At 39.6% G+C, this 19,868-nt stretch overlaps 1 protein-coding gene across 7 annotated transcripts in view; it reads right to left on the reverse strand.

Annotated features, from left to right (window-relative positions):
* Positions 1-19,868, reverse strand: part of MTA3 (metastasis associated 1 family member 3) — a 216,213-nt gene that overhangs the window by 142,585 nt on the left and 53,760 nt on the right. For all 7 annotated transcript variants that reach the window (XM_045054643.1, XM_045054642.1, XM_023251915.2 and 4 more), the window contains exon 3: positions 19,590-19,683. In XM_045054643.1, coding sequence (XP_044910578.1) covers positions 19,590-19,611 — 22 coding nt within the window. In that variant the 5' untranslated portion in view covers positions 19,612-19,683. The remainder of the gene's footprint in view (positions 1-19,589; positions 19,684-19,868) is intronic.

The raw sequence follows: 19,868 nt of genomic DNA on the forward strand, positions 1-19,868 counted from the left end.
TAAGACATTAAAAAAAAAAATCACACCTGAGAAAACAGTCCCAAGAAAACAAAACAAAACAAAAAAACAGGTGCCAAGTTAGCTCAGTCAGTAGAGCATCGACTCTTAATCCCAGGGTCTCTTAATCCCACGGTTCTGAGTTCAAGCCCCATGTTGGTTATAGAGCCTATTTAAAAACGAACAAAAAAGAAAAGAAAGAAAAGAAGAAAACAAGGAGTGTAAAAACTAACAAGACCATCACAGCAAGACTCCAAGCATTCTCAAAAGTCTATCTTAGAAATCAGAAGGAAATGGCTGCCTTGGATATGCATAGTACTCACTAAAACCGCAAAAAAGAGACTCCAAAAAAGTCAGTGTGATTTAGCTGCCTAGTCTGTCAATGAAGACTGGCTTGACCATTAAGGTTTACTGGTGATCATTTTCCAGGATTGAATAAATGAAATCTGTAGTTCCAACAATCTGATGAAAATATATTTAATAAATATCAATTTACATATATTTAAATATATTTTAAGTATATACATAAAATTCATAATCTTCCCAGACATAAATTTAAAATGTAAAGGTTTATTTATTTATTATTGGTTTTTTTAATGTTTATTTATTTATTTATGAGAGAGAGCACATGAGTAGGGGAGGGGCAGAGAGGGAGAGAGAGAGAATCCCAAGCAGGCTCCATGCTGTCATCACAGAGCCCAACATGGGGCTCGATTTCACAAACTCCAGGATCATGATCTGAGCCGAAATCAAGAGTCAAGACACTTAACCAACTGAGCCACCCAGGCACCCCTAAAATGTAAATGTGTATTTAAATGAACATTATTTCAACTTCCTCCAACATTTCTGAATATATTAGTTTAAATAAGGTCCTGGGGGGCCTGGGTGGGCAGCTAAGGTCTGACTTCAGCTCAGTTCATGATCTCACCGTCCTTAAGTTTGAGCCTCTCACTGGGTTCTGTGCTGACAGCTCAGAGCCTGAAGCTTGCTTCGGATTCTGTGTCTCCCTCTCTCTCTGCCCCTCGCCTGCTAGCTCTCTAGCTCTTAAAAATAAACATTTTTTAAAAACTTAAATGAGGTCCCTATGATGGTTAATTTTGTGTCTCAAATTGGCTAGGCTAACCATTGCTCTCACCTATAATCTAGGTGTTGCTCCCAAAATATTTGGTAGATGTGATTAACGTCAGCTGAATCTAAGCAAAAGAGAGTGTCCTCAATAATCTGGGTGGGCCTCATCTAAACAGGTGAAAGTCCTCATGAGCAAAACTGTATTGCTCTGAGGAAGAGATTCCACCAACCAGCCTACCAGTCAGGATTTCCAGCCTCTACAATCATATAAGCCAATTACTTGCAATAAATCTATTTATGATTTACATAACCAGCTGGAAATAATATAGGTGTGTGTGAGTAAGTACACAGGAGGTATGTATGCGTGTGTGTGTATATGTATACGTATAAAATCTACAGCTGGTTCTGTTTCTCTGTATATATACGTATAAAACCTACAGCTGATACAATTTCCAACAGATAAAAGAGTAAGAAGTACAATTAACAGTCATTTGTTACGTGTTGTTGGTGTTACCGTGCTTCTCAGAAAATGAGACCACGAAGGACTCTAATCACTGGTTAATAAACCTCTTCCAAGTCTGGTGGTTTCAAATTGTCTTCTTTCAGCAAAACTGAAGGAGGACGTAATTGAATTGTCAGCTACTAAACCATTATTAAAAATCACTTTTGATGAAAGTCTGCTATATGATTTTTCACATACAACTCAGAAGAACCAAGAAAGAGACACTTGTAAGCTCTGAGGGCAGAGATTTCTGTTGCTTTGTTCACTGCTTATCCCTGGAGCTTAGAAGGGTCCAGAACATAGTAGGAGCTCAAAGTACATTCGAAAAATAAGTAAATGAGCAAAACTCCACCATTCTCATCTAATAACTTACATGAAGACATTTTGTCAAAAGCTACATCTATAAACCCAAAAATCACAAAGAGAAAATGCCAAACCCTGTCTCATTCTAGCAATGAGTTACATTTACACAAGCATTCATTAACTAATTGGGAGTGAGAGGAAACCCCATCTATCTTGTTAAGAGATGATTTCCGGTAAAAATGTATTTTTATGTGTAATAATTATCATATTTTTAATAATACTAGTACTGTAATAAATCCAAAAGAAATTTTTAAGACTCTGAGCCTTATGAACGCAGGAAATATAAATGTTTTTAATTTTTATTTATACATTTTGTTGCAGAGAAGGATATGATGATGAATAAAACTTGCATGCATAAAATACATTAGGCTAAAATTCTGTGGAGAAAACAAAATGGAAAGGAGCCCAAGGAAAAAAAAGGATCACGTAAAATTTCAAACTGTTAGAATAGAACTGGTTCTCCCTATTTTTAACCTGTGATGGTGGGCAAATTGTTACATTCTTTCTTTTCCACTGGAATACTTCATTGTTTATTTTTTTAGAGTGAGAGTGAGAGAGAGAGAGAGAGAGAGAGAGAGAGAGAGAGAGAGAGAGAGAGGGAGACAGGGAGGGGCAGAGAAGGATCCAAAGCAGGCTCTACACTGACAGCACAGAGCTCAATGTGGGGCTCACGCTCAGGAACCGCAAGATCATGACCTTAGCAGAAGTCAGTCGCTTAACTAACTGAGCCACCCAGGTGCCCCTCCACCAGAATACTTTAAAGTGTGATATAACAATTTATTTTTAAACATCACTGTTTACAACATACGAAATATTACATCTTTGCGACTATTTTCATTTAAGTAAGCTCTACACCCATCATGGGGCTTGAACTCACAACCCTGAGATCAAGAGTCACATGCTCTACTGAGCCACTGAGCCAGCCAGGCACCTCCACAACTATTTTAAGCTTTAGATATCAACTTTGTATTTTTTCATTTTTTTTTTATTTGAATAAAATTGGCACACAATGGTACATTAGTTTCAGGTGTACAATATAGTGATTTGACAAGTTCACCACAAATGTAGTTATCATCCATCACCATACAACCAATTACAATATCACTGACTATATTCCTTCTGCTGTCTTTTATTCCCATGATGTATTCATTCCATAACTGGAAGCCTGCATCTCCCACTCCCCCTCACTAATTTTACTCATCTCTCCACCCCCACCCACTTCTGACAACCATCAGTTTTTTCCTCTATTATTTATAGCTCTGGTTCTGCTTTTTGTTTGTTTATTCCTTTGTTTTTAAGATTCCCATATGAGTGAAATCACATGGTATTTGTCTTTAACATTTCACTTAGCATAATACTCACTAGCACCATCCATGTCGTCACAAATGGCATGATCTCATCCTTTTTTAAGGCTGCATAATATTCCTATGTGTGCGTGGGGGGTGCGCGCGCGCATGTGTTGTTGTGTGTTATGTGTGTACATCTTCCTTATCCATCCATCATTGGGATACTGGGTTACTTCCATATCTTGGCTATCATAAATAATGCTGCAATAAACATTGGGGTGCATATATCTTTTTGAATTAGTGTTTTTGCTTTCCTTGGGGACGTAGGCAGTATTACTGGATTATATGGTATTTCTATTTTTAAATTTTTAAGGAATCTCCATACTGTTTTTCACAGTGGCTGTACCACTTTACATTCCCACCAACAGTATACAACAATTATATGTCAACTTTACAGGGACACCTGCATGACTCTGTCAGTTGGGCATCCAACTCTTGATTTTGGCTCAGGCACGATCTCACAGTTTGTGAGTTCGAGCCCATCAGGCTCTGCGCTGCAGAGACTGCGTGGGACTCTCACTCTCTCTCTCTCCTTCTGTTCCTCTTTCTCTACCTCTCTCTCTCCAAATAAATAAACTTAAAAAAAAAAGATGCCAACTTTACAGTGTATAGGAGAGTAAAGGTTTTTTTTTAAATAATTAAGGGAGGGGCGCCTGGGTGGCTCGGTCGGTTAAGTGTCTGACTTCAGCTCAGGTCATGATCTCACGGTCCGTGAGTTCGAGCCCCGTGTCAGGCTCTGTGCTGACAGCTCAGAGCCTGGAGCCTGTTTCAGATTCTGTGTCTCCCTCCCTCTCTCTCTGCCCCTCCCCTGTTCATGCTCTGTCTCTCTCTGTCTCAAAAAAAAAATAAACGTTAAAAAAAAAATTGTTTTTTATAAATAATTAAGGGAAATAATTTTGAGAGTAAAAAACATAAAAACCACTATACTGTGCCATCGTTTATGTTTAAAAAAAAAAAAAGGTTGGGAAAATGCATGTATACACATATATACTATTTCCTTCTATATACATTGACTTTTCTCTAGAAAAGACACCGGAAACTAGTAACAGTGATGATCTGTGGGGGAGATTTAGGGCTTTGGAGACTTGATGTGGGGAGTTTTTACACTATACTTTGGTACCCTTTAAATGTCAGCCCATATTCAAATATTACCTTTCAAAAAACAAATTTTTAACAAGTAAAATAAATAAAACGTGAAGAAACAAAAAAAATGTGAAGGCAAGTATTACAAGACTACAAATAGGATGAATGCTTTCCTAAAAAGAAGAAAATCTGATAAAACCAATACAAGGAAAGGAAGGAGGGAGAAAACACACAGGAGTTAAAATAAAATATGATTAAATACAAAAGAATTAAATATCCTTACTGAAGTTAGAGACCCTCAGAATGGGTTTAAGGAGACCAAAAAATGAAAACAAAATTAATCCAGCTGTAAGTGGATTAAAGAGATATGACACTCCAGATTAAAAATAAAAGGATTTGGGGCGCCTGGGTGGCTCAGTTGGTTAAGGGTCCTGACTTCAGCTCAGGTCACGATCTCGCGGTCCATGAGTTTGAGCCCCGCGTCGGGCTCTGGGCTGATGGCTCAGAGCCTGGAGCCTGCTTCTAATTCTGTGTCTCCCTCTCTCTCTGCCCCTCCCCGTTCATGCTCTGTCTCTCTCTGTCTCAAAAATAAATAAACATTAAAAAATAATAAAAATAAATAAAAGGATTAAAAAATGTATAAACTAGGGTGGCTCAGTCAGTTAAGTGTTGGACTCTTGACTTCAGCTCAGGTCATGATCTCACATTTGTGGGATTGAGCCTCCCATCAGGTTCCGTGCTGACAGTGCGGAGTCACTTGGGACTCTCTGTCCCTCTCTGCGGGGCTCGAACCCCACAAACCACCAGATCATGACCCGAGCCTAAGTCAGATGCTCAACCAACTGAGCCACCCAGGCGCCCTGGGTAGGCATAGAGATTACTTTAAAAAATAATAAATTACCTCAATTTTTTTTAAAAAAGGATTTACTATAAAACACGAAAGAAAACAAACAAATCTGACTTTTTCCCTCTCCATTCTTTGTTTTCTTCCCAGCGTATGATAGCATCACTTTGCCAAGGTCCATATAAAGTTCTATTAGGATTTTGACTGGAATTTCATCAATCTTATAGATATATTTGGGAGAAATTTAAACATTTACAACATTGAATACTATTTTCATTTTTTTTCTTAATTTTTTTTTTAACGTTTTATTTATTTTTGAGACAGAGAGAGACAGAGCATGAATGGAGGAGGGGCAGAGAGAGAGGGAGACACAGAATTGGAAGCATGCTCCAGGCTCTGAGCCATGAGCCCAGAGCCCGATGCGGGGCTTGAACTCATGGACAGCGAGATCGTGACCTGAGCTGAAGTCGGACGCTCAACCGACTGAGCCACCCAGGTGCCCCTTGAATACTATTTTCAATAACAAGCTACTGAATTTACAACTTCTACATTTTCCCGTTTCATTAATTGTTGCTTTTATATTTAATAATTCCTTCCCTCTTTTGGATTTATTTTCTTTTTCTCTTTCTATCTCAATGCCTGGCTTTAATAATTACTTCCAGTCATTGTTTTCAAGGTGTGCTTTCAGTCTTCAAATTTTTTTTCTTTCTTTCTTTCTTTCTTTCTTTCTTTCTTTCTTTCTTTCTTTCTTTCTTTCTTTCTTTTTCTTCAATTTATTAATTTTGAGAAAGAGAGTGAGCAGAGGAGGGAGAGAGGGATGGGGAGAGGCAGAGAGAGACAGAGAGAGAGAGAGAGATAAAATCCCAAGCAGGCTCCATACTGTCAGCACAGAGCTGGAAGCAGGGCTCGATCCCACAAACCATGGAATCATGACCAAAGCCAGAATCAGGGTCAGACCGTTAACCAAGTGAGTCACCCAGGCACCGCTGATGTCTTTAAATTTTCTTTGGAGTGTCACTCTGGCCTCATCCTACAGGTTTTTAAGATACAGTACTTTCATTGTCATTCATCTTGGAATCACTTGCTACTGAAGATTTTATTTCTCCTTTAGCACAAAAGTTGGCTATAAGCATGTTTTTTAAATTTCTAAATTGGATACTCACATGGCTTGTTATCCTTTTATTGTTGTTTACTTCATTGCCTTGTAGACAGAATGTTACTTGTGCATTCCTATTTTTGGTATTTGTTAAAAGGTTTTCTTTGGGCCTCATTTATAGATGAATGTTATGAATAACAGTCTGTCTTTTAACAGGAGAATTTATCCCACTCACATTTTTTGTCATTTGATATGTGTGGCCTCATTTTGGCCATCTTGTATTTATTTACCTTATTGTTCTTTATCCATCTTCTCTTGAGTTGGGGCCTATTTGGGACCATTTTAAACTCATCCATTAATCTAGTAACACAAGTGAAGTAAAATCAATGTATTTTTCCATTGGTTATCCTTAAATCAAGATATAGTGAATATAGTAATCTATTATTCAACATAACTGAGGGGCACCTAGGTGGCTCAGTTGGTTGGTTGAGCGTCTGACTTTGGCTCATGTCATGATCTTGTGTCTCGGCTCATGGGTTCAAGCCCCATGTTGGGCTTTGCACTGACAGCGTGGAGCCTGCTTTGGATTCTGTGTCTGCCCCTCTCTCTGCTCCTCCCCTCCTCCTGGTGTGCTCCCTCTCATCTCTCTCTCAAAAATAAACATTAAAGGGGCGCCTGGGTGGCTCAGTTGGTTAGGCGTCCAACTTCAGCTCGGGTCATGACCTCATGGTTTGTGAGTTCGTGCCCCGCGTTGGGCTCTGTGCTGATGGCTCAGAGCCTGGAGCCTGCTTTGGATTCTGTGTCTCCCTCTCTCTCTGCTCCTAACCCGCTCATGCTCTGTCTCTCTCTCTCAAAAATAAACAAACACTTAAACAAACAAACAAACAAACATTAAAGAAAAGAAAGAAAAAGAAACGGGGCAACTGGATGGCTCAGTCAGTTAAGCATTCGGACTTCAGCTCAGGTCATGATCTTGCAGTTCTTGAGTTTGAGCCCCACATCGGGGTCTGCACTGACAGTGGGGATCCTCTCTCCCTCTCTCTCTCTCTGCCCCTCCCCAACTTGCGCATGCATGCACTTTCTCTTTCTCTCAAAATAACTAAACTTAGGGATGCTTGGGTGGCTCAGTGGGTTAAGCATCTGACTTCAGCTCAGGTCAGGATCTCACACAGTCTGTGAGTTCAAGCCCCACATTAGGCTCTGTGGTGACAGATGAGCCTGGAGCCTGCTTCGAATTCTGTGTCTCCCTTCATCTCCCCCTTCGGATTCTGTGTCTCCCCCTTCCCCACTCACAACCCCCCCCAAAATAAACATAGAAAAATTAAAAATAAACTTTAAAAAAAGAATATAACCGAATACCTATTATCTTCCCCTTCCCTCAGGAAAGACTTGTATTTCCCTACTCTATTTATGCTTTTAAGGTATACTTATTTATTTTGAGAGAGCGAGCATGCAAGCAGGGGGACAGAGAGAGGGGGCGCAGAGACAGGGGTGGGGAGACACAGACTGCCAAGCAGGCTCCACACTGTCAGCGTGGAGCCAGATGTGGTGCTCAAACCCACAAGCTGTGAGATCATGACCTGAGCCGAAATCAAGAGTCAGATGCCCAACCGACTGAACCACCCAGGCGCCCCCTCCTCCTGTTTTTTTTTTAAATGTTTATTTATCTTGAGAGAGAGTGTGCAAGCAGGGGAGGGGATGAGAGAGAGGGAGAGAGAGAATCCCAAGCAGGCTCCACATTGTCAGTGCAAAGCTTGATGTGGGGCTCAAACTAATGAACCATGAGATCGTGACCTGAGCCAAAACCAAGAATCAAGACTCAACTGACTGAGCCACCCATGCGGCTGCACCCCACTGCTCTGTGTCTAATGATCTGATAAATATAAACTTTTATTCCTAAGTTAGGTATTTGTATACTAAAAAATACCTTTATTGGATCACTCATACTGTTATTGAATTCTCAACTTTAAATAATTTGCTCTTCTACTAAGAAATATAATCCTCATTCTTTTATTGGTAACTTTCTTTTTTTTAATATTTATTTTGAGGGGCGCCTGGGTGGCGCAGTCGGTTAAGCGTCCGACTTCAGCCAGGTCACGATCTCGCGGTCCGTGAGTTCGAGCCCCGCGTCGGGCTCTGGGCTGACGGCTCGGAGCCTGGAGCCTGTTTCCGATTCTGTGTCTCCCTCTCTCTCTGCCCCTCCCCCGTTCATGCTCTGTCTCTCTCTGTCCCCAAAATAAATAAACATTGAAAAAAAAATTAAAAAAAAAAATATTTATTTTGAAAGTGCATGCACACATATGCGCAAGTGTAGGAAAGGGGCAGAGAGAAAGAAAGAATCCCAAGCAGGTTCCGTACTGTGAGAGCAGAGCCCAACGTGGGACTTGATCTCCCAAACCACGAGATCATGACCTGAGCCAAAATCAAAAGATTGGCCGTTTGGCAACGAAGGCTGGGCACCTTTTTTTAACTTCTTAAACTTTACAGGATCCTCAGTTTTCTTTGGTGTTCTGAAATGAAGTATCTGCAACTTTTTTTTTTCATTCAATCTAAAGACTGTCCTTTAATTCTGGGGAAATGTAATTCTTTTTAATAATTTCTCCTTTTCATTTATTTTCTTTCCTTTCATTTATTTTGATTTTTAATGTTTATTATTTATGTAGAAAGAGAGAGAGAGAGTGTGTATGCAAGAAGAGGGGCAGAGAGAGAGGAGAAAGAGAGAAGAGAGAGAACCCCAAGCAGGCTCTGTGCTATCAGCACGGAGACTGACATGGGGCTCAATCCCAGAAACCGTGAGATCATAACCTGACGGACCTCAAGAGTCGGATGCTCAACAGACTAAGCTGCTCAGGTGCCCCCTTTTATTTATTCTCATTATTTAAATCCATCAGTGTCTTTATCATTCAGTCCTTCTAGTCATTCTTTTATTTCAACAGGCATTTTTAACTTTCCCAAAACATGTTCTTATTCTGATTCTTCATTTATAACTGTATGTGTTACATAGGATCAACACTTATACACATAAATATGTATGTATGTAGAAATTCACACATGAATATCTATAAATTTCACCTTTTCACAAATGTTTCAAACCTGGGGTTAAAACTTACATATTCATATCATTATTAGTTCAACTATATATTGTGCCATCTGTCTATGTTGACATGTGTAAGTGTGTTTTCATTTGAATGGCTGAAGGGATTCCAGAATATGTGCAGTAAACAAAGTTCGTTTAGTTTAGTACCCTATTGCTGGACACTTAGGTATCTCTCACTTTTTGCTATTACAAAGGCACATTTCCTTGAGTACTTGCCTATGATTAGTATCCAGTAATGGAAATACTGAGTTTTAATTCTGCTAGGTATTCCCAAATTCTCCCTTAAATTCCAGGCCAAGGCAGTATCAATCTTAGCATAGTATAAATAATTTTAACTTTTTTATTACTTGAAACTTTAATCTCTAGGGGCGCCTGGGTGGCGCAGTCGGTTGGGCGTCCGACTTTGGCCAGGTCACGATCTCACGGTCTGTGAGTTCGAGCCCCGCGTCGGGATCTGGGCTGATGGCTCAGAGCCTGGAGCCTGTTTCCGATTCTGTGTCTCCCTCTCTCTCTGCCCCTCCCCCGTTCATGCTCTGTCTCTCTCTGTCCCAAAAAATAAATAAACGTTGAAAAAAAAAATTAAAAAAAAAAAAAATTAAAAAAAAAAAAGAAACTTTAATCTCTAATTTTCGGGAATTAAGGAAAAATTAAGTATTTAAAAAAATTTTTTTTTTAACTTTTTAAATTTATTTTTGAGACAGGGAGAGACAGAGCATGAATGGGGGAGGGTCAGAGAGAGAGGGAGACACAGAATCTGAAACAGGATCCAGGTTCTGAGCAGTCAGCACAGAGCCCGACGTGGGGCTCGAACTGACAGACAGTAAGATCGTGACCTGAGCCCAAGTCAGACGCTTAACCGACTGAGCCACCCAGGCGCCCCATTAAGTATTTTTTTTAAGTAAGCTCTATGCCCATCATGAGGCCTGAACTCACAACCCCTACAGGGTATAATACTGAGTGAGAGATAAATACAGTACGATTTCACTCATATGTGGAATCTAAAAAACAAAACAAATAAATGAACAAACAAAAAAACAAACTCATAAATGCCAAGAACTGGTGGGTTGCCAGTAGGGGAAGAAGGGCAAAATAGGTGAAGGGGATTAAGAGGTACAATTCTCCAGTTATAAAATTAAAAAGCCATGAGGCTGAAAAGTACAGCATAGGGCATATAGTCAGTAATACTGTAACAGTGTTGTATGATGACAGATAGGAGCCACACTTATCAAGGAAAGCATAGCATGATGCTATATAATAGAACTGTCAAATCACTATGTTGTACATCTGAAACTATCACAACAAGAACGTTAGACACCTGATAGATACGCAGTATATAGCAAAAGGCAGTCCAGTACCAGAGCACTGATTTACACGACTTTCAATGTCCCTCTGAACGTTTATACAGGCGAAAGACATGACTCTGTTACTGGAAACTAGGGCGAACTCCAGTTTATGGATGAGAAAGAAGTATTTTGGATGCAGTTTTAATATAACTGGATTTTCCAGGAATGCAGTCATCATATAAAAACAGAGACGATTTTGTGGTGTTCAGAACTTACCAAGAGCACCATTCTGAAAAGTCTCCAGAGTTCCTAATATAACATTTCAGTCTAATCTATAACTGTTGCATTGCTAGCAATACCATGCATGCATGCAGACATTTCATAATTCCACGGTCTTCCACTATAGTCATGCCCCACTATTTACACAGACTGAAATACAGTACGTATGATCTTATTACATTACATATTCCATTATTATAGTCTATTATTTTACGTTTTTTACTTTATATATCAGTTAGAACATAATATTGTTGGTTTTGTTGTTTACATTATAAGTTATACTATCGATGGATTTCACGTCAGAATAATAAAGAGCGTATTTTTCCCGACTTGTGCTCACTGTGGCCAAAAATTAAGTAAGAGGAAAATATTCAGTGTAAGTCAATGTATCAAAAGAAAACAAGGTTTACTTAAAGAAAACTAATAGTTCATTAAATATTTTTAGTAAACAGTCATAAACTTTGATATTGACCTTAAACTGTCATCGAAATTACACAAAAAAAGAAAATCTATTATGATCCTGTTCCAGTTAACTATTGCGGAGTTACGAATCACCCTAAAACTTGATGGCACAAGACAACGACTATTATATTTTGCACACAAGTTCAGTGGGTAAGGAATTCGGACACAGCACAACAGTCTTGCTTTTGCTTCACAATGACCAGGGCCTGAACAGGAACTCAAATGGGTGAGGCCAGATCAACTGGCTCCTTCAGCCACATGTCTACCACCTGGGCTCTCAGCTAGGGCTGTCAACCGTGGCATCTATCCATAGCCTCTCCATGTGGCTTGGCCTTCTCACAGTATGGTGGCTGACTTCCCAACAGGAGTATCCTGAGAGCAAACATTCCAAGGGAACCAGGCAGAAGCTGCACGGCCTTTTATGACTTAACTTAGCCTTGGGAGTCACATAGCATTACTTCCACCACACTGTCACACCACACAATGACAGAGACCCCATCTAACAATGGAAGGAATGTCAAAGAATTTGGGGACCACATTTGAAAACCCTCACAGATCCTTTTCAGCTAAAACAAAATGACTGATAGTCTGGCTGTTCAGATCTATTCCCCTCGCTGCTGAGTTTAAAGCCACAAATAATTGTATCAACAAATGTAATGAATAAGACACATGAAGCCTCAAAAAATGATCAAGACCAGGTTCCCAACAGTAAAGAACTTAACATTGAGCACTCAGAAGGTACAAACTGTGTGCTAAGACCAGGAAAGAAAGCTGGAAAGGACAATGCAGATATATTCAAAACAATCGGTTTCAGTATTTTAACGATCAGTTGTGATTACTGGTTACAAATCTTTTAAAAAGAGGTGCAATTCTTTTTGTAAAATCTTACTTAAGTCCAAAATACCTATAAAATATAATAAACATTCTATATCTTTTTAATAATTATAAATCATGTATTATGAGAATCTTTAAAAAAAATTAAGTTCCCAATACGCCCTTTGACACCAAAACGTTTTATGAGAACATGACTCAGACCGGGATGAGATAAGAACTGGGTATAGAAGTCACGTCACCTTTTACCTGTAACAAATCTATAACCTTATCGATTAATAAGATTACCACATCCTGAAATGTCTCATTATTTAAAATTTTAAGAATAATGTCAAGGGGCACCTGGCTGGCTCAGTCGGAAGAATATGTGACTCTTGGTATCAGGGTCACAGTTCAAACCCCACAGTGGGTATAGAGATTACTAAAAGAAGTAATAGTAATAAACCTAAAAGAAAAAAAAGAATGTCAAAAAAAAAAGAAAAAGAATGTCAACACTACTTTCTGATTCTACTCAAAACAGTAACACAAAAATGCCAAGAATTATTAACAACATGGTAACAATATGAACATGACTTAAGGTAGGTAGGATCAGCCTCTTTCCAGTTCTCTCCAAGAGCTAATCCTGGTTTTATAATTTTGAGTTGGAATAAATATAAATTCCCATCTTCTTTCCTTTTCTGCCTTCACAGAGCTCCAAGTGTATGCTTATTGTAGTGGAAACACAGGAGTAAACAGAATGAGCATTCATCAGAAAATAACTATTTTCACTCACTTCCCTGTGTCCCAACTTCAGCCCACAGTAAGTGACATAACAATGGAAAAGCTGGGAAGAAAATTCTAAGGAAGGAAGAGAGCAGAGCAGTAAGTACAGTAAACACTTTACCTAATGCCAAACAGTTTAAATAAAAAGAAAGGTGACATTAAATTTAACTTTCTAAAGCTTTGCATTTTAAGAATCGCAATATAGGGGCGCCTGGGTGGTGCAGTCGGTTAAACGTCCGACTTCAGCCAGGTCACCATCTCGCGGTCCGTGAGTTCGAGCCCCGCGTCGGGCTCTGGGCTGATGGCTCAGAGCCTGGAGCCTGTTTCCGATTCTGTCTCTCTCTCTCTGCCCCTCCTCCATTCATGCTCTGTCTCTCTCTGTCCCCAAAATAAATAAACGTTGAAAAAAAAAAATAAAAAAAAAAAAAGAATCACAATATAAAAGTATACAATGTGTTGGGGCACTGGGGTGGCTCAGTGGGTTGAACGTCTGACTTCAGCTCAGGTCATGATCTCAAGGTTTGTGAGCTGAGCCCCACCTTGGGTTCACTGCTGTCAGCACAAAACCTGCTTCAGATCCTCTGTCCCCCTCTCTCTCTGGCCCTCTCCCACTCATGCTCTCTCTCTCTCAAAAATAAGTAAAACATTGGGGCGCCTGGGTGGCGCAGTCGGTTAAGCGTCCGACTTCAGCCAGGTCACGATCTCCCGGTCCGGGAGTTCGAGCCCCGCGTCGGGCTCTGGGCAGATGGCTCAGAGCCTGGAGCCTGTTTCCGATTCTGTGTCTCCCTCTCTCTCTGCCCCTCCCCCATTCATGCTCTGTCTCTCTCTGTCCCAAAAATAAATAAACATTGAAAAAAAAATTAAAAAAAAAAAAAAAATAAGTAAAACATTAAAAAAAAAAAAAAAACTAACGCTTTAAAAAAGAAGTATACTGGGGTGCCTGGGTGGCGCAGTCGGTTAAGCGTCCGACTTCAGCCAGGTCACGATCTCGCAGTCTGTGAGTTCGAGCCCCACGTCAGGCTCTGGGCTGATGGCTCAGAGCCTGGAGCCTGTTTCCGATTCTGTGTCTCCCTCTCTCTCTGCCCCTCCCCCGTTCATGCTCTGTCTCTCTCTGTCCCAAAAAAAAAAAAAAAAAAAAAAAGAAGTATACAATATGTCAAAAAAAATCTAAAACTATAAAGAATATAAAGCTATATAAAATATAAAAGTTATCAAGAATACCAATGAATTTCATTTTTGAAAATTCCAACAGTCCTAAGAACCGTGTCCACCTGAAACTATTTTTTTAAAACAAAATTCCTTTTCTTTTTTACTTTTTAATTTTTTTTAACGTTTATTTATTTTTGAGACAGAGAGACAGAGCATGAACAGGGGAGGGTCAGTGAGAGGGAGACACAGAATCCGAAACAGGCTCCAGGCTCTGAGCTGTCAGCACAGAGCCCGACGCGGGGCTCGAACTCACAGACCGTGAGATCATGACCTGAGCCGAAGTTGGCCACTTAACAGACTGAGCCACCCAGGCGCCACCAAAATTCCTTTTCTAATAGAAATGCTTTTTAAAGTATGTACTCTGGCTTTTAGTGAAATTACCTTAGGAAAGAATTGGTAATAAGACTATAGTCTGACTTCTTTTCATCCTTATAAATATACTATCATCAAATATCCAATCTGTTAAAAGTACATGGTCATCTAGATATAGCACCGCCCTCTCTCAAAGAGTCTCTCCCTTAATGCTCAGACTATGGTCACTAAGACCATTTCCCAGTAAAAGGAACCAGGGCTCCAGAGATGAGGTCTGGGGCAAGAAATTTAAAAGATGAGCCTGGAACATCTTGTCATATCAAAAAAGCAAGTAACATAACAAAGACTACAAAGATCATTTCAAAATGATCCAAGAACCATTCTCTTTGCAGGATACGAGGAATCACGTCATTATTTTTGAAAACTGGTAATAACTGAAAAAAGGAAAAAGCACATCAAGACTTTAATTCAACCTGCCTTTCCTAGAAGATCTGAACCTGAAGATTAACATGATAGCTGACACAGGGAAAATTCTCTTCACAGAAATAGTCTATGCCAATAAATTAGGGGATAAGGGGCACCTGGGTGGCTCAGTCAGTTAAGCATCCAACTCTTGATTTTGGCTCAGGTCATGATCTCATGGTTCGTGGGATCAAGCCCTGCATCAGGCTCTGCGCTGACAGCATGGAGCCTGCTTGGGATTCTGTCTCTCTCTGTACTCTTTCTCAAAATAAATTATAAACAAACAAACAAACAAATAAATAAAAATGAGGGGATGATAGAATTACGATAGAAAGCATAATTTTCACAACTTTAATGAATTAATCTAGGCAATCATCAATCAATGATTAATAACATTACAAAAAGATACCTTAAAAATTCTGAGCCTGATAGGCTCAGTCAATACAGCATGTGACTCCTGATCTCAGAGTTCTGAATTCAAGCCCCATGCTAGGTGAAGAAATGACAAAAAAAAATTCTTTAAAAAAAAATTCTATTTTTATTTTTCACTTTAAAAGGCATTAGTAGGAAATTTTGCAAAACCTAGGTCTACAGATTAGAGTATTATCATGCTTGGTTAGGTAAGAAAATCTGCTTGTTTTTAAAAGATATACACTGAAGTATCTTTAGGAATTAGGGGAAATAGGTCTTCAACTTAAATGGTTCAAAAAAACTAGTATGTATATAGATATAATAGAGCAAAGAGTAAAATGTTAACATTTTGGGAATCTGGGTGGAGAATATATGGGATTTCTTGGTAATGTTTTTAATAATTTTTCTGTAAAAGTTATTTCAAAGTAAAGTGTTAAAAAAAATGAGACACAGGAAACATTACGGACATCATGAGAGAAGTACACAAATACTACCTCACGAAGTAATCTGGCATCCCTTACCCCATTTCCCCTCCAAAATAACCATGTGGATTTAGATCCTCTAGAATCTGGACCTAACCATCTGTCTACAGAAAAAATGTGGTAAAGGACACAACAGAGAGGCAATAAACAAACTCCAGACCAAAGGAAATTCCTGTGTAGGTGAACAACCTGCTATCTTCAACAGAACGATGAGGGATAGAGGGAAAAATATATGAATGAATATCTACACAAAAATTTGTATATGAATGTTCACAACAGCATTATTCAAAATAACCAGAAAGTGAAACAATCCAAATTGTCCTTCCACTGAAGAGTAAACAAAATGTATATCCACCCAATGAAATACCATTCAGCTATAAAAAAAAAAAAAAAAAAAAAAAAAAGAATGAAAAAAAAGGGGTTGCCTGGGTGGCTCAGCCAGTTAAGCATCCAACTTCAGTTCAGGTCATGATTTCATGACTTCATGGATCCCACTTCGGATCCTCTGTCTCCCTCTGTCTCTGCCCCTCTCCCACTCAAGCTCAAGTGTGCATGTGTTCTCTCTCTGTCTCTCTCTCAAAAATAAGTATTTATAGGGGCACCTGGGTGGCTCAGTTGGTTGAGCATCTGACTTCAGCCCAGGTCATGATCTTGTGGTTCCTGAGTTCAAGCCCCACATTGGGTTCACTGCTGTCAGCTATCAGAGCTGAGCCTGATTTGGAATCTCTGTGCCCCTCTCTGCCCCTCCCCTGCTTGCACTCTCAAGGAAGGAAGGAAGGAAGGAAGGAAGGAAAGAAGGAAGGACGGAAGGAAGGAAGGAAGGAAGGAAGGAAGGAAGAGAAAGAAAGGAAGGAAGAGAAAGAAAGGAAGGAAGGAAGGAATCAATAGATAGGAATTCAGGCAGTAACATGGAAAAAACTTGAAAACATTATGCTAAATTTTAAAAAGCCAGACAAGAAGACACATTATTAGAGGCACCTGAAGGTTCTTGATCTTGAGGTCCTGAGTTCAAACCCCTGGTAGAGTGTAGAGCTTACTAAAAAACAACAACAACAACAACAACAACAACAAACACCTACCCACACACATATTATATGATTCCATCAAAGGAAATGTCCAGAAAAGGCCAATCTATAGAGATAGGAAGTGGATCAATGGCTGCCAGAGGCTGAAGGGGGAATGGGAAGTAACTGATTTCCTTTGGGGATGATGAAAACATTCTGAAATTAGACAGCAGTAATAGTTTCAGCTTTGTGAATATACTAAAAGCCACTCAATTGCTCACTTCAAAAGAACAGATTTTATGCTATGTGAATTATGTATCAATTTAAAATAATGAATGAAGAGGGGCGCCTGCGTAGCTCAGTGGGTTAAGCTTCTGACTTTGGCTCAGGTCATGGATCTCACAGTTCCTGAGTTCGAGCCCCGCTTCGTGCTCTGTGCTGACAGCTTGGAGCCTGGAGCCTGCTTCAGATTCTGAGTCAGATACTTCTGACTCCACCATACCTAAGCATATAGCTACCTCTGAGAATAAACTCAATAGATAATAGAAGAAACAAGCAAATGTAGATAGAAGTAATCCACCCAATGATCTACAAATTGCTCAGAAGGTAGAAAAATCAACTGAGGAGCACCTGGGTGGCTTAGTCGGTTGAGTAGATGACTTTGGCTTAGGTCATGATCTCACAGTTGGTGAGTTTGAGCCCCACATCGGGCTCACTGCTTTCAGTGCAGAGCCTACTTCTGATCCTCTGTCTTTTTCCCCCTCCCCAGCTCACGTTCTCTCTCAAAAATAAATAAGACATTTAAAAAAAGAAAAAGAAAAACCAACTGACATTTTTTTTTTTATGTTTACTTATTGTTGAAGGGGGGGAGAGGAAGGAGGGGCAGAGAGAGAGGAAAACAGAGGATGCAAAACAGGCTCTGCACTGAGAGTGGAGAAAGCCCGATGTGGGGCTTGAACTCACAAACCGTGAGATCATGACCTGAGCCAAAGCTGGATGCTTAACCTGCTGAGCCACCCAGGCGCCCCCTCTCTAAATCTCTTTTTCTTTTTTTTCTAAATCTCTTAAATTTGATTTCTAAGGTCAAGACCAAGGGCCTATTCAATTCTGATTTTCTACATCTACATGCCTAAAATAGCACAAAATGTGGCCATGCTGAGAACAGTCAGCAGACAGGGCGCCTGGGTGTCTCACTCATTTAAATGCCCGACTCTTGGTTTTGACTCAGGTCATGATCTTGCAGTTGGTAAGATCGAGCCCTGAGTCAGACTCTGTACTGACAACAAATAGCCTGCTTAGGACTCTATCTCTCCCACTCTCTCTGCCCCTCCCCTGCTCATTCTCTCTCTCTCTCAAAATAAATAAACATTTTAAAAAATAATAAAAAGTAGTACTTTGGTCTCATACAGGAAGGACAAACAGGAATGCCCTGAATCTGTCAATATATAATTTGTAATTATAGAACAACTCCTATCATAATAAACCCTTTTTATACAATAAACAGAAATTTAAAAACACTATAAACTACAGCAGAAAGTATAGTAGGAATTTAACTTATGAGACAATCAATCTTCCAGGTTAAACCAGCAACACAGTGGGTAAATAATTATCACACATGCACAGAATAAACCTGTGTATACAATAGCCTCTCCTATCCCATTACCGAAACACTCCAAAAGCTTCAGGATCCCCAAGACCAGAGTATTACAGATCAGTGTCAAACTGAAAAACACACAGGCATATGGTCCTAGTCTCATATATTTTGTAGGGCAAAAATTACTTTCAAAATTAAGTATTGTACTGGGACGCCTGGGTGCCTCAGTCGGTTAAACGTCTAACTCCTGGTTTCAGATTCTGTGTCTCCCTCTCTCTCTGACCCTCCCCTGTTCATGCCCTGTCTCTCTCTGTCTCAAAAATAAATAAACGTTAAAAAAAAAAAAAATTAAGATTAATCTACAAAGAAGGGCTCAGAGTTGCGAATTACAGAAGATCACAATATCTAAATACCACTTTGCACTTCTTTCTCTGGCAAACCTTTTTTCATACATACCTAATATACTGTACATATAATAACTACTCAGAATTTTTTTAAATGTAAATATTACCCAATTGTTTCAGAGGGGAAAAAAACGTCCTCCAAAATACCAATGAAGTATAAATTTCCTCATACTCAAACCCTTTCAAAACCACCAATAAAAACTGAGGATGGCACAACACTATGCTGATTGTATGCAAAAACCTACTTGCAGAGTTGTTTCAGTGTATTGAGTAATAAGCATATGATGCAATCTAAGAAAATATATACTGGGCCGCCTGGGTGGCTCAGTCGGTTAAGCGGCCGACTTCGGCTCGGGTCGTGATCTCGCGGTCCGTGAGTTCGAGTCCCGCGTCGGGCTCTGTGCTGACAGCTCGGAGCCTGGAGCCTGTTTCGGATTCTGCGTCTCCCTCTCTCTGACCCTCCCCCGTTCATGCTCTGTCTCTCTCTGTCTCAAAAATAAATAAATGTTAAAAAAAAAAAAAAGAAAAGAAAATATATACTAAAACCAAGTACCACTGAAAAAATTACTCCCATCTAAACTAAGAGGAAGACAAATGGAAAGGCAAAAAAGTACACGTAACAAAAAGTATTTTTCCTCCTATCATGGAAAACAAAAAACTTCAAACATTTTTTAATTAAAACAAGACAATTAACTTACTAGCATGCTTGTCTGCAAGCATTATAAGCGTGTTGGAAATATCTCGCCGTCTATAAAAGCACACTACTTTTGCTTCCACGTTGCCCGTCGCAGTCTAAGAGAGAAGAAAAATAAAAGTTATCTGTACCGAAGAATAGACTCAAATAGTTTACAAAACAAAACTAAATACAACACAATTACAAGATCAATCTCATTTACACTGTGCCAACCACAACTGCAGGATAATCAGAGAGCTGAAAAAATTCAAATGAGGATGTGCAGCATTTGCAAAAGTTCCAA

This window comes from Felis catus, chromosome A3 (genome assembly GCF_018350175.1).
Source record: "Felis catus isolate Fca126 chromosome A3, F.catus_Fca126_mat1.0, whole genome shotgun sequence".
In the NCBI taxonomy this organism is placed as follows: Eukaryota; Metazoa; Chordata; class Mammalia; order Carnivora; family Felidae; genus Felis; species Felis catus.